This window comes from Lactuca sativa, chromosome 4, assembly GCF_002870075.4.
Source record: "Lactuca sativa cultivar Salinas chromosome 4, Lsat_Salinas_v11, whole genome shotgun sequence".
NCBI lineage: Eukaryota > Viridiplantae > Streptophyta > Magnoliopsida > Asterales > Asteraceae > Lactuca > Lactuca sativa.
Window position 1 is genome coordinate 121195211 of NC_056626.2, and position 13063 is coordinate 121208273.

Sequence of the window (13063 nt, forward strand, 5' to 3'; positions counted from 1 at the left end):
CAGGTGAAGATAGTGGAGCGAGGAGATTCGATGGTGAGGTGGGTGAAAGAGGAAGTCGGAGGTGATAACAAGTGAAGATGGAAGGGTGCTAAGTAGAAAGTGCAAGAGTAGGGAAGCAAGTGCGTTTTGGGTGGTGGGACTCATATGTATTATTTTATAAAATATATTTTTAAATAATAAACAAATAATAAAAAACCTGAAAATAATATTATAAGGGAAATATTGTCCTTTTTATGTATAGTAGAGACTAAATACATAACAAATCGAGTTCAAAATACCGTCCAAATTAAAAAGGTAAATTAGGAACCAAACACAAGGACCTTTGGAGTAATTTACTCTTTATAAAAATAGATATGGATCGATCCAGCCCACGATGTGTATTGAATGGGCCTGAAGCCAATTCCAGCTTGCATATAACGCTTGTAGTTTGCCGCTCCTCATTTCTACTTCCAAACCTACGCGGGAAAACAATCTGATAGTGAGCGAAAAAGAGAGGAATGAGGACGGAGGAAGACGATGGCGCCGGCGCCGGCGCCGGCGAAGATCACCAAGTGGAGGAGGAGTTCAGTGTATGGAAGAAGAACTCTCCATTCTTATACGATCTCATCGTCTCTCACTCCCTTGAGTGGCCGTCACTAACCGTTCAGTGGCTCCCGTCACCGCCGTCTCCTTACAAAGACGGCTCTTTCGCCACTCACAAGCTGATTCTCGGGACGCATACCTCCGATGAAAGTCCTAACTTCCTTCTCGTCGCAGATGTCCTCTTGCCGGTTAATCCTTCATCTTCCCTCGACACCAATCACGAAAACCCTCATATCCCTAAGGTCAGTCGATCGCTTGTTCTTATGCTATATTTCTACCCGAATCGGTACAATAATCTGTGTTCCACACTGGAATTTCTATTTTTGAATTGTGTAGATAAGTAAATTGTTGGATTCCCACACTTAAATTTTAGAAAAGTATCAATCTTACAAACGTTTTTAGGATCCGAAGATTTGTAGTTGATATGATGCAGAGTGGTACCTCAAAAAGTGTAGCCCACTCTAGTATAAGAAACTTTCAATACAAAATAATAAAAATCTTGCAAATGGAATTTGGATCCGAAGGATGTGTCAATTTTGTTAGAGCACTTTCATCCATTGATTACATTTTAGGGCTAAATCCAAGAAACATCAACTTACTATGCATTCATTTGTTTACTATGACATCATTATATTAAACAAATCAACAAAACTACATTGCTGATTCTTGCCATTAGCCTAATTTTTTTTCTCAAATGCTTATAGGTAGAGATAATTCAAAAGATTCATGTTGATGGAGAAGTAAATCGGGCACGATGTATGCCACAAAACCCATCAATTATTGCAGCAAAGACAAGTTCTTCTGAAGTCTATGTATTTGATTCCACAAAACAACTTTTAAATGATGAAGGAGGCTCTTGTGAACCTGATGCAAAGTTAAGGGGTCATGAAAAAGAAGGTTATGGGCTTTCATGGAGCCCTTTTAAAGAAGGGTATCTCTTGAGTGGCTCTAATGATTGTAAAATATGTTTATGGGATGTGTCTGCAATGCCTTCAAATAAAGTTCTTGATGCCAAATACATTTATGAGGTAGTTTTTGTATCTTTCATTACTTAGGTTTTATCATTTATGGTTTATCAGTGAGTGTTAATAATTCTTGCATATGAAATTAAATGATAAGTATTAATGCAGGATCATGGGAGTTTAGTTGAAGATGTATCATGGCATTTGAAGAATGAAAGCTTATTTGGATCTGTTGGGGATGATTGTAAGCTAATGATTTGGGATTTACGCACAAATAAACATGAACAATCTGTTGTAGTTCATGAGAAAGAGGTAAAACTTTACTTTTTTATTATATTAATAGCTTTTCTTTTTCAGTTTTCTAATGACATTTATAATAATTTCCAGGTGAATTATTTATCTTTTAATCCATTCAATGAGTGGGTTTTGGCTACAGCATCTTCAGATACAACAGTTGGGCTTTTCGACATGAGGAAACTAACATCACCACTTCATGTTTTGAGTAGTCATACGTATGCTTCTTACTTTTTTTATTTTTTTTTTATTTTTTTATTTTTATGTTTTCTTTATATAATTTCATAAAAAAATTAATATACAGGGAGGAGGTATTCCAAGTTGAGTGGGACCCAAACCATGAAACTGTGATTGCATCTTCTGCTGATGACAGAAGGCTGATGGTGTGGGACCTAAACAGGTACTTAAACTGATACACATGTCAAAAGACATGAATGCCCTTCTCCTTCCATTTCTTCTAAACACATATTCTGAGTTTCAGGATTGGAGATGAACAGCTGGAAGGTGAAACTGAAGATGGCCCACCAGAGCTTTTGTTCTCTCATGGTGGACACAAGGCAAAAATATCAGACTTTTCATGGAACAAAAATGAGCCATGGGTGATTTCTAGTGTGGCTGAAGATAATGCGTTGCAGGTTTGGCAAATGGCTGAAAGTATTTATCATGAAGATGATGGCATTTAAATTCAAATTTTCAGTTACTATTTATGTGCTTGAAAATGAAAATTAGTAGTGGATTTCAAGAAACATGAATGTCGATGTTGTATTGTGTGTGTCATAGTGTTATGTATGCGTAGAATTGTGTTGTTTTGTTAGTGAATTGAGTTGTAGCAATTACACAATAACAAAAGGCTGACTTTTAATTTATAACATAATTAGGAAAACTAAAAAAGCAATGATCATAACGCCCCATTTGGAATAAGTTGGGGGAGGGGCTAATTTACAATCTCTTATATTTGTAAAAGACCTAATTGCCCTAAACAAGGTGATTTTACAAAGGTTTCAAGAAAATTGTTTAAGATAGATTGTTACTCACATCACATGACCCAACTATCTTTGACTTTTACGGGCCTTAAGTCAATGGACTTTTTCTGCTCAAAAGTTCCAAGAGAACCACGTTGAAAGAGTAAACATCAATTTTTATAGAGTACCTCACAAAGAGTTCACTTGTTATATTGTTATAGATACGATGATCACAAGTAGGCTGTAAACAAATTATACTCGAACAAAAAATGATTTGTTTATGTTTTAACTTAAAAAACAAATAAACACAAAGAGATAAAAGAACAAGTTTTCTTGTTCATGTTTGTTAAGGTGCAAAATAAAAGAATGATCATAAATGAGTGTACATGTAAAACATAAATGAACAATTGAACATAAACATTCAATAAAAAACTATAAAAGTTGACCGTCTTCACTTCTATGATCGTACTTAGGAGTCATTTTTGGATTTAGAGTTTTTTTTGTTTAAACAAAGATAAGAAACTGTAGCGTAATTTTATTTTTATAACTAAAAGCTCCCAAGAGATCTAAAAAACTCCCATTAGTCTGTATCATTTTGATTTAAACAAAATTTTATATCTATAAATGAGATTTTATTTTCTTAAAAATAAAAAACAAAATAGAGCGACATATATATATATATATATATATATATATATATATATATATATATATATATATATATATATATATATATATATATATATATATATATAATAGATAGTTGTGTTGAGTTTAATTGCTAATGCGAGTAGTTTAAATGAACACAAATGAACGAATATAAATGACCAAATATAAACAAATATGAATAGATGTTTATGAACATAAATAAACTAACCAGACCATGAACGAAAAATCTTATTCATTTGTGTTCATTTATTAAATAAAAAAATTTAAACAAACTTTCCATTGAACGGTTTGTTGAACGTTAGTTTGTTTACAACCCTAATCACAAGAAGCAAAATAATAATAATAATAATAATAATAATAATAATAATAATAATAATAATAATAACAACACAAATATAAGTGAAAACCATGTCCAAAAAAACACAAGACACAACTTGTATATTAATGTAGCTCAACTATAAAGGAAAATGTTCCATGGCTAAAAATCTCAAAGGGAAAGGAAAATAATGGAGACGAAGGAATAAGTAAAATATAACATTTAGATGACTTTATATAATAGTCTTAACAAAATCTCAATATCTCAATGATACTCTAAAATCCCTAACAAATAGGAAACATCCCTAATAAATAGCTAACTTGAGAGCCAAACAATTAACTCCACATTAGATGGTATTTTCGACCCTTACATAAATATGATGAGTTGATGACAACAAGAAGCAAAACAAAATATTATGATGATCACAAGAAGCAAAATGAAAGAAGACCAAGAACACAAATATAAGTGGAAATCCCGGTGCGAAAAAATCATAAGGTATAACTTTGTATAGTAATGTAACTCGATTATATGGAAAATGGTTAAATGGCTGAAAATCCCCAAGGATAAAGAAAAGGAAAGAGATGAAGGAATGAGTAAAATATATCATCTGGATGACTTTATATAATAGTCTTATAAAGAGTTCTATTGTTCATATATGTTCGTTTATGTTTTTATGTTTGTTTATTTATGATTGTTTATGTCCGTTTAACATCTTAACCAACATAAAAGAATGAAAGCATATAAAGTGATTGTTAAAAGACCAAACATGAAGAAGAAAATTCGTTCGTTTTTATGTTTGTGTTTGTTTGTTTGGTCGATTAAACTTAAATGAACGAACACGAACAAACATTTTTCCGCATTATTTAGTCATCTCAATTTCATAATAAGAGATGTAACCGACATACGATATACTGTTGGTAAAAATGTTGTTTATTGAGATAATGATATATGGTGTACAAAAAAGAAAATGATCCACTATGTATATGAAAAGAGAGTTTGTTTTACAATCTCAAGTGACTAAACCTAAACTATTGCTACGTAGATGCCATATAAGCAAGTAATTTTGATTATCCGGTTATAATATTGTTTTTTGAACAAAAAAATTCAGTTAGTGGTATATAGTGTATAAAGAAAAAGAAAATGACCAAATATGTAAATGAAGAACCATTGGTTACCTACCAAGTCATTAACCTGTTATCATTCAACATATCCATTAGCATTTGGTATTTTGTTTTGCGCATGTTTAAAAAAAAACAAAATTCTAAGTCTACTTTTTGTTACCTTTTATTATATAAATATATTTTGGTATGAATAAGGATATATAACATAAAAATATGACCAAATAAAAATTTGGTTACTCGAGACAAAAGATATAACCACACTAGACTTTTTAGTTTCTAGATCTATTTATAATTATAAAATAAGGAAGACAGTCATGCTTTTTTATACATGAAAGGCTAAGAACAAGTCATCTTCCACCTCATTTGAAGATACAATTACAATTTTCGTTTTGAAGATATAATTACAATTTTTGTCTTAGTGACATGAATAATGAATTGTTTGTGGTGCTGATATAATTCATACTAAGCGTAATATATATTGTGCGCCTTTTGTCTTGTGTAACAAACACTATCGAGACAAATTTGAATGAAAACCACAAATTCTCAATTCACTAGAAAATCTCTCACGTTTACATCTCGATTCGTAAAAACACACAACACCTCATCATCGGGTGCACGTTCTTTTTTCCCCTTCGTATACATTCTCAAGCTATACAAAACTATCTACATTCTTCACAAAAAAACCCGAAGAATTTTCACCACACCACACAAAAACAAACCTAATCCATGCTCGAAGACGGGCTCCACCTTCCCCTCAAGTATCCTTCTAATGTATGCCGTGTGTGTTGATTTACATCCACACTACCAAATGATGTTGACTTATCATCAACATCAAGAAACGCAAGACTCAAGTGAGACTCCGCATTTGATTCCGGATAAACTTCATCATCATCATCATCATCGTCATGATCTTCATTAGTACACAACAATTCCAAATCGTTTTGAGTTGACTTCTTGTCCAAATCATGCTCCCCTCTTAAAATGTTTAAGACCTAAAGACAAACAAAACAGAAAATGTCATAAAATTTCCTACAAAAAATAGAGTTTATGACTTTTCCTTCTAAAAAGATAAGGTGTAACAAATGAAAATAGCCCTAGAGAGCTTGTTTAAGCCGTGTATGGTGTAACAAATGCAAGGTAGTGGATATTATAAGCATGAATAGATGTTTTCTCAAACCTCGTTCATTGTGGGACGCCTTCTAGCTGATCTTGTGAGACAAAGTGTTGCAGCTAGAGCCATTCGAACTATTTGATTTTTGTTGACTTCTTTGTCCAAATCGACATCTAATATGCTTGCTAGATCTCCCTTTTCTAGCTTCGGTTTTGCCTACATTATATACATATAATATAATTAGAAAAACCCCAAAAAACAATGAGCCTAGGACTCCGTTTGTTACCCTCAACAAGTTATACTGGTTTTGGCATGCATTGTAACAAAAATTCCAACGTTTTTGAAAAAAAGGTGGGAGAGGGACTCACTCACAATCTCTTGTATGTGCAAAAGACGTAAATACCCTTATCGACAAATAGCCTATTTACAAGGTTTCAAGAAAGATTCTTACCCACATGACCAAACTATCTTCGCCTTTAATGGGATCTGAACTAATCGGTCTTTTTCTGGTCAAAAGTTCCAAGAGAACAACACCGAAAGAGTAAACATCAATTTTTTCACTAACTTTGCCATACATAAAGTACTCTGGAGCAAGATACCCAAATGTTCCAACTACATCACTATGACTTAAGAATGGTAAACTTGTGGGTCCCCATATCGCAAGCCCAAAATCCGATAACTGCAAAAAGAATTCAACAAACCGAATCACGGTTAGATTCCAGAAAAAGTTACTAGATACAGGTGCACAGTACGCACATGGGCCAGGCCTAACCCGGCCCGGCCCATTAGTGAACGTGTGCTAGATAGATGGTATGGTACAAACCTGAGGCTCAAATTCTTCTGAGAGAAGAATGTTGGAAGATTTGATGTCACGATGAATGACAGGCCGAGGACATTCTTTATGCAAATAGTTTAAAGCTTCAGCAACTTTAATGGCTATATTCAATCTTATTTCCCATGATAAAATCGATTTCTCCTTCGTGGCACCTAGATACAGAAAAGAAAGAGCAAAATCGTTATTTTTTTTAATCAATTAGATCAAATTTTACCAAGAACAAGAGCAATGATCGAGGACAAATTTAATTGTTGTAGTTAATAGGGTCGTATAAAATCATAAACTAATTAAGGGCATGGTACGAAAAAAAAAAAGCACAACGAATTTTCACCATTTATTATCAAATAGCCTCTAGCTATTTTCTATAGTAATTAAATCATCATTTTTTTTTTAAATTAAATCATCATGTTTTTTTACGGTTTAAAAAACAATAATTTTCTTGGTTATCCAGTTTTGAAAATGGTTAAAGTACATAAAATTTGCAATTATCGATTTAGCCAAAAGACTAGTAGTTGTTCATTAAATAATATTTAGTAGCTAAAACGACAAAAATAATATTTTAATGGACGAATCAATAAAAAGAATAGTTCTATGGGTAAAACCATAAATCAATGGTTTAAAGTACAAGTACAAATAATAGTATGTACTTTTTTCACCCCTAAAAGAAAATTGTAGTAAATTTAAAAAATTTAAAAAATATCTTTTTTTGAAAGAAACTTACCATGTATATTGTCCTCTAAATTTCCTCTAGGCACGAGATCATAAACAGAAATCAAGTTATCTTCTTCCACGCATACCCCTAAAAGAGGTGTGATGTTTTCATGATTTAGCGAAGTCATAATGTCGATTTCCAGAATATAATCTTTCCATGCTTCTCTTGATGACCTTCTGATCTTCACAGCCACCATTTTTCCATCAGGAAACCTCCCTTTATATACACGATGACAACCACCTTTCCCGATCAAATTCTCTGTAATTAAAAAGACGATTTTTAATCACTTTTGCTAATTTTCTTAAAAATCTACATTCAAAATCAAGAAACTCAGTAAAATTACCTGACGAAAAGTTAGATGTTGAGGCTCTAAGTAGATCAAACCCAAACCATTGGCATCGAGACGGATTAGTTTTGAGTAAAAGATTCAAAATTTCCGGCAACTCATGGCTTTTATCGATCGGAGTTCCACTCTCATTGCTCGTGTTTGTGAACAAACTAGATTCCGACCTAGAATCCGACGCCATGCTTTTAGGGCTAATTTCACTATTCGACGACGGCGTTCTTGGAGTCCCCGGCGTGGACCTGTTCGGCAAATTCATCACCCACTTCACCACCGACATTTTTCTAGCCTCCATTGCCGACGGCGTTAACACGGTGTTTGCTCGGAGAAGAGGCCATCCGGGTCTTTGATGGGCAAAATCCTCGATCACAACAGAAACAGAGCTCAGAGCTTTCTTCCGCAGTTCGAAAGGGTCTAATTCTTCATCTTTTAGGCTTTTGATCTCTTCGGAGCTGTGTCTTCCCATTTCAGAGGCCTCGGAGTAGCAAAACTCCGACTGGGTGTCTTTCAAATTGGAGTTGCCGATTAAGTAGAAACTTGGCCTCGGATCTCGCATTGACCCTTTTTAGAAAATAATTAATATATAATTAAAAGGAGGTAGATATTGAGATTTGGTATTTAATGTTTGATGTGTTGTAGTCTTGAGATACGATAAAGATTTGATATAATAATCCTAACATATCACATGATAGTAACATGAGTATGGTCATTAAAGATGCGTCTCAGTAAAGGTTATGTAAATGTTCGATGGAGAAAAAAAGATAGAATGGAAAAATCTACCAAATTAAAGCACTTTAGAACATTAAACTTTGAAAAATAGCAATTATAGCAACTAACTTGCTTTGTGTTTATTTATTTGGTTGATATTGCTATAACACGAAACAAAATTAAGATGTTATAATAAACAAATCAATAAAAATACATTGTTATTTCTTGCTTTTATGCATGTAGTTTTTGTCATAAAGTAAAAACTCATGCCTCATGTAGATTTCTCTATCATTATTTGCCTTTTTTTTTTTGGAAATTCTTGATTTGATCACATTTGTGATTGGTAAAAATGTCAGAAAACTTTAGTATAAGATCATAAACGAAAAAAAAGACACGTTTTTTAAAAATAAAACTTGCATAAATTAGGATCATCAGATTGTAACATGAACCTAATCATGGCATGCGTATCGCCTAACATGACTTGATTTTAAGTTATGTAAGGGATGTACCAAATAAAAATACCTGAAAGTTGGCCATTGGAAAACCTCTTGAAAACAACTTTCCCATTATGGAGAGCCAAAACTTCAGTTGCTAAAGGTAGTTTCTTTGCACAATATTTAGCAATTGAAAGCCAACACCTTCAAATAACATAAGTAAAAGTATTAAATGATGTTTTTTTTTTTTTTTACTTGATAAACTTAATAGTAAACTTGATTTAATGTGGTAAACCATATATGAATATATTTTTTTTACTTAATGTAAAAAAAGGGAAATAAGGTTTTAATAACTCCACTTTTTACAAAATTTTCAAAAGTATTAAAGTCTTTTATAACATTGATACAAAAAAAGGAACAACTTTTTTTTTGAATAGGCACAATCTCCAAAGTACACCATGTGTTTGATACTTTAAATTAAAAATTTTCATTCAAAAAGACTCATTTTCTTGAAATAGAAAAATGATTTTGTTTAAAAACATTCACTTACCCAAAAGCCTTAACCTTGTTAACCCCAACAATAACAGCGGCTGCAGAATAAAACTTCGCTTCTTTAACCAAAACTTTCCGTATTGAATTCCCTCTCACTATTTGACCCGTAAGGTCAACCTGAAAAAAAAACATGTTCAAAATTCAAAATTCAAATATCCTTGTGCATCAAACAGCAACCGGATGTTGCTACTTTGATGCACATGATGGCGGCCTTGGTGCACTGCACAAGACGCCTTGGTCTACTTGAGACCATTGTAACAAGTTTAACATATTGAAAAACAATACCTGTTTTTGGTCACAAAGGCCTTCATAATCGGCCAAATAATCATCCAACAAACTCTTGTACTTTGATACAGAGTCTGTAAAACATTAAAGTAATTTGAATATTAAAAAAAATAAATCCTTTAACAAGAACCACATCATATTCAAGAAAATAAAAAAAAGGAAAAAGAAAAAGTTACCTGAATTATGACAAACGTTAATGGCGATTACACGATCACCTGCATCTGCAACTTTCACCATAGCCCAATCAAGAAGCTCTCTACCACATTCATCAAATCGAATTCCCACCAAAACATTCTTCGTTTCAACACCTTGATGATTATGATTATGATCTACAGCCTCAAATGTCATTTTTTATGATGATCAATTTTCCCTTTTTTTTCCCTCAATCAACACCCTGCAAATTCTTCCTCAAACATTTTCTAATTTGATCCTAAATTTGCAGAGCCATGTACTAAAAACAAGAAGAAAAAGAAGAAGAAATGCAGTCTCCCACTAGAATGGAACCTCTTATCTGCGAAATTCGAACTATAAAGATCTCAAAATCCGTGGGTTTTTCGCTAAATTCCAAGAGATATAATATTCTCAAGGAAGCCCCACCTGTAAAAAATTTAAAAATCAAAGAAAAAACCTACCCACAAAAGGAGAAATTAAATTAAAGAATGTGGAATTGGGGGAAACAAACAAAAAGAAAAAAACAAAAAAGAAAAAGAAATAGTAAACTAATTACCTAAAACAATGAACGATTTGTGATGCAACTCCATCTTTAATCGAAATTTGATGAAGTTGCCCCAAAACGAATCGAACCCACCTACTCCAACTATCAAAGAAATTATTTAAAATCCGATTTATCTCGATTACGTTTCTATTTCTATATATTAATTTAACCAAAAATTGGTCAATTCAAATGGGGTTTCTGATTAAAATACAAAGAGCTTGAAAACGAGAGGCGTATGGAGGGGACAGAATTGAAGAAAGCGTCGGCGGACTTGAAAGGTTTCCCGCGAAAAAAGGTGAAATCGATTAAAAATTTTCACCAGTTTCATGGTGGCATTTAATTCGAGAGGTGAGTCTGATAAATTTAACGTTTCTATAAATGTAAAATTTATTCAAAATTGACGTCTGCGTGAAAAACAGTTTGTTAACAGTAATATGTTTGAGATAAGAACGGGAGACCAGCAACCACCATACCCGTTAATGTTTAACTACCATTATTGACCTTTGATCGGCAGGAGTCTTTTGAAAGATTTGAATCTTCTTTGTAATATTAATATTCAAATGTTCCTTTCTTTGCTTTCGTAAGTAGCCAATGTCATATTGTCATTATATTTTTATTGTAAAGTAATATTTTTATAAATGTTCCTTCTATTGCGACTCTCCTATATTTACTACGAAGTTTAGGGGAGAATGCTTGTTTTAGGCAATAATACTAAACAACTCTTTTAGAAACTCCTTTGACCACCTTTTTTCGGCCATCGAAACCCCCAAGGTTTGAACATGAGATCTCCCTTATGTCAATAACGGTGTATTTAGTTTTGTTATTGATATAAATTATAAATTTTAAAGACAAACGCTATAGGTTTAATTGTGGATTTGATCCATGCCTATAACTCCCGTTAAAAACCATCTGTTTGGTTAAACACGTGCCTTCACATGAGGATAAGTATGTATTTTTCACCTCTCACCTCTCTCATATTCTATCAACGTCGTTACGAAACCATCACCCCCATATGAATTTGAATTGATCAGTGTCACTCAAAATTTCATCGACATTCTTTTCATCTTCTTCGTATTAGAACCCTAGTTACCGTTTCGACGTCTTTGTTTTCCAACAAGTTAGCATTTAAGTTTTCCTATGTTTTTATGAGATCTGACATTAAGGCAAACTAATGTGAAGTTTACGACCTCTAAATTAGTACATTGAGGTTGGGAACATATATGGTAATGCCTCTGTTTTTTTACTACATTTTCGATTTCCTAGGTAAGAAAGTAAGATATATGATGAAATATGCACATACAATCAAAGAGCCACAAAGACAACGAAGCAAACACAAAAACACATATCCCACAAGAGGATCACATGTTCACAAAATCTAATGCAACAAAATTAACAAAGTGAGCTAAAACCAAAAACATACCCTTGCAACACTGTTTTTCTAGTTCTAACCACTTATATGGATGTACATAATCCAAACTAAGATTCATCTCTTGTAGTCATATCCAAGAAACAACACAACAATCACCTGATCAACCCATTGTTGGTGAAAACACTTGAACACCAAAATGGTAATTAAATAGGTTGCTGATCGGCAGATGCGTCACATGCTAAGAAGAACTCATCGAGTTCTTTGGAAGAGCGGGATTAGAGAGATTGGATGAAGTTAAAACCAAATGGTAGAATGAAATTAATTACAAATCCTTTTTAGGGTCCTTTATTTATAAGGTAGGGTTAAGAGTTCTTATTGGATAATTACTTGGTTATTAAGTAATTATCCCTAAGATTTGAATCTTAAATCTTACACTTTAAACCCTTTAAGATCTACAAGTTTCTATTAATTTATTAATCACTAATAAATTATCAAACTACATCATATTTATTCTCTCTTGTCAATTATTGCTTAAATATGTCATTGCGTATAACCCAAAATGACTCTACTATTAATAATAATATTACCAAATTGTTGTGACCGTAGACACTATTTCCAACAGTCTCCCACTTGCATAAGTCCCAAACAATGTATGGTCTAATATTTCCTAATAATAGATAGAGAGTCTACTATCCAATACAACTGTTTTACTTATACGAATTAGCTATGAAACAACCCTTAGATTAGTGATCAAATACTCCTTTGTTTTACACAATATCTATATGAATATGAGAAATGGAAGCAATTTAATCTCAGTGTTCAAGCTTATGTTTCTCGATAGAGATTTGTGATGACCACATTAGACTGTACAATTGATCTAATCAACTCAATTAGATCTTGGCCAAGCATTTGATATCAATACCAAATCATTAAGGGGCCCATAAATATTCCTTATGTTGTTAGGGAAGAACGAAAAAAATAAACTTCAACTATATAGACCTTGCTCACTCATCATGTTATATCTGGACATTCCCTGTATAGCTGCTAATTACAAAAAACATCGGAGAAAACAATGCATAAAGCATGCAAAACT

General features: G+C 32.7%; 2 protein-coding genes across 3 annotated transcripts; one reads left to right on the forward strand and one right to left on the reverse strand.

Moving 5' to 3' along the window:
- Positions 1–441: 441 nt before the first annotated feature.
- Positions 442–2652, forward strand: LOC111899630 (WD-40 repeat-containing protein MSI3). Its single transcript, XM_023895472.3, has 6 exons — positions 442–824; positions 1287–1610; positions 1713–1856; positions 1932–2056; positions 2143–2238; positions 2320–2652. Exons 1-6 carry the CDS (start codon positions 498–500, stop codon positions 2519–2521), a joined length of 1218 nt encoding a protein of 405 aa, XP_023751240.1. The 5' UTR covers positions 442–497; the 3' UTR covers positions 2522–2652.
- A 2775-nt stretch (positions 2653–5427) lies between these two features.
- Positions 5428–10762, reverse strand: LOC111899629 (protein kinase STUNTED). 2 transcript variants are annotated; one of them, XM_042901141.2, is made up of 11 exons: positions 10614–10762; positions 10063–10483; positions 9887–9960; positions 9600–9718; positions 9138–9253; positions 7908–8468; positions 7574–7822; positions 6841–7004; positions 6469–6696; positions 6084–6233; positions 5428–5898 (listed from the first exon to the last, which is right to left on the reverse strand). In XM_042901141.2, exons 2-11 carry the CDS (start codon positions 10232–10234, stop codon positions 5626–5628), a joined length of 2106 nt encoding a protein of 701 aa, XP_042757075.1. In that variant the 5' UTR covers positions 10235–10483; positions 10614–10762; the 3' UTR covers positions 5428–5625. The 2 variants fall into 2 exon arrangements, with proteins under 2 accessions (XP_042757075.1, XP_023751239.1); XM_023895471.3 differs by having other exon boundaries at positions 10063–10757.
- Between the last annotated feature and the right edge of the window lie 2301 nt (positions 10763–13063).

Coding starts and splice junctions, on each gene's coding strand:
- LOC111899630 (XM_023895472.3), top strand. CDS start 498: ATGAGGACGGAGGAAGACGATGGCGCCGGCGCCGGCGCCGGCGAAGAT. Junction 1,611..1,712: donor ATGCCAAATACATTTATGAG/GTAGTTTTTGTA, acceptor GTATTAATGCAG/GATCATGGGAGTTTAGTTGA. Junction 2,057..2,142: donor CATGTTTTGAGTAGTCATAC/GTATGCTTCTTA, acceptor ATTAATATACAG/GGAGGAGGTATTCCAAGTTG.
- LOC111899629 (XM_042901141.2), bottom strand. CDS start 10,234: ATGACATTTGAGGCTGTAGATCATAATCATAATCATCAAGGTGTTGAA. Junction 9,719..9,886: donor GCCTTTGTGACCAAAAACAG/GTATTGTTTTTC, acceptor TTTTTTTTTCAG/GTTGACCTTACGGGTCAAAT. Junction 7,005..7,573: donor TTTAGAGGACAATATACATG/GTAAGTTTCTTT, acceptor TTCTGTATCTAG/GTGCCACGAAGGAGAAATCG.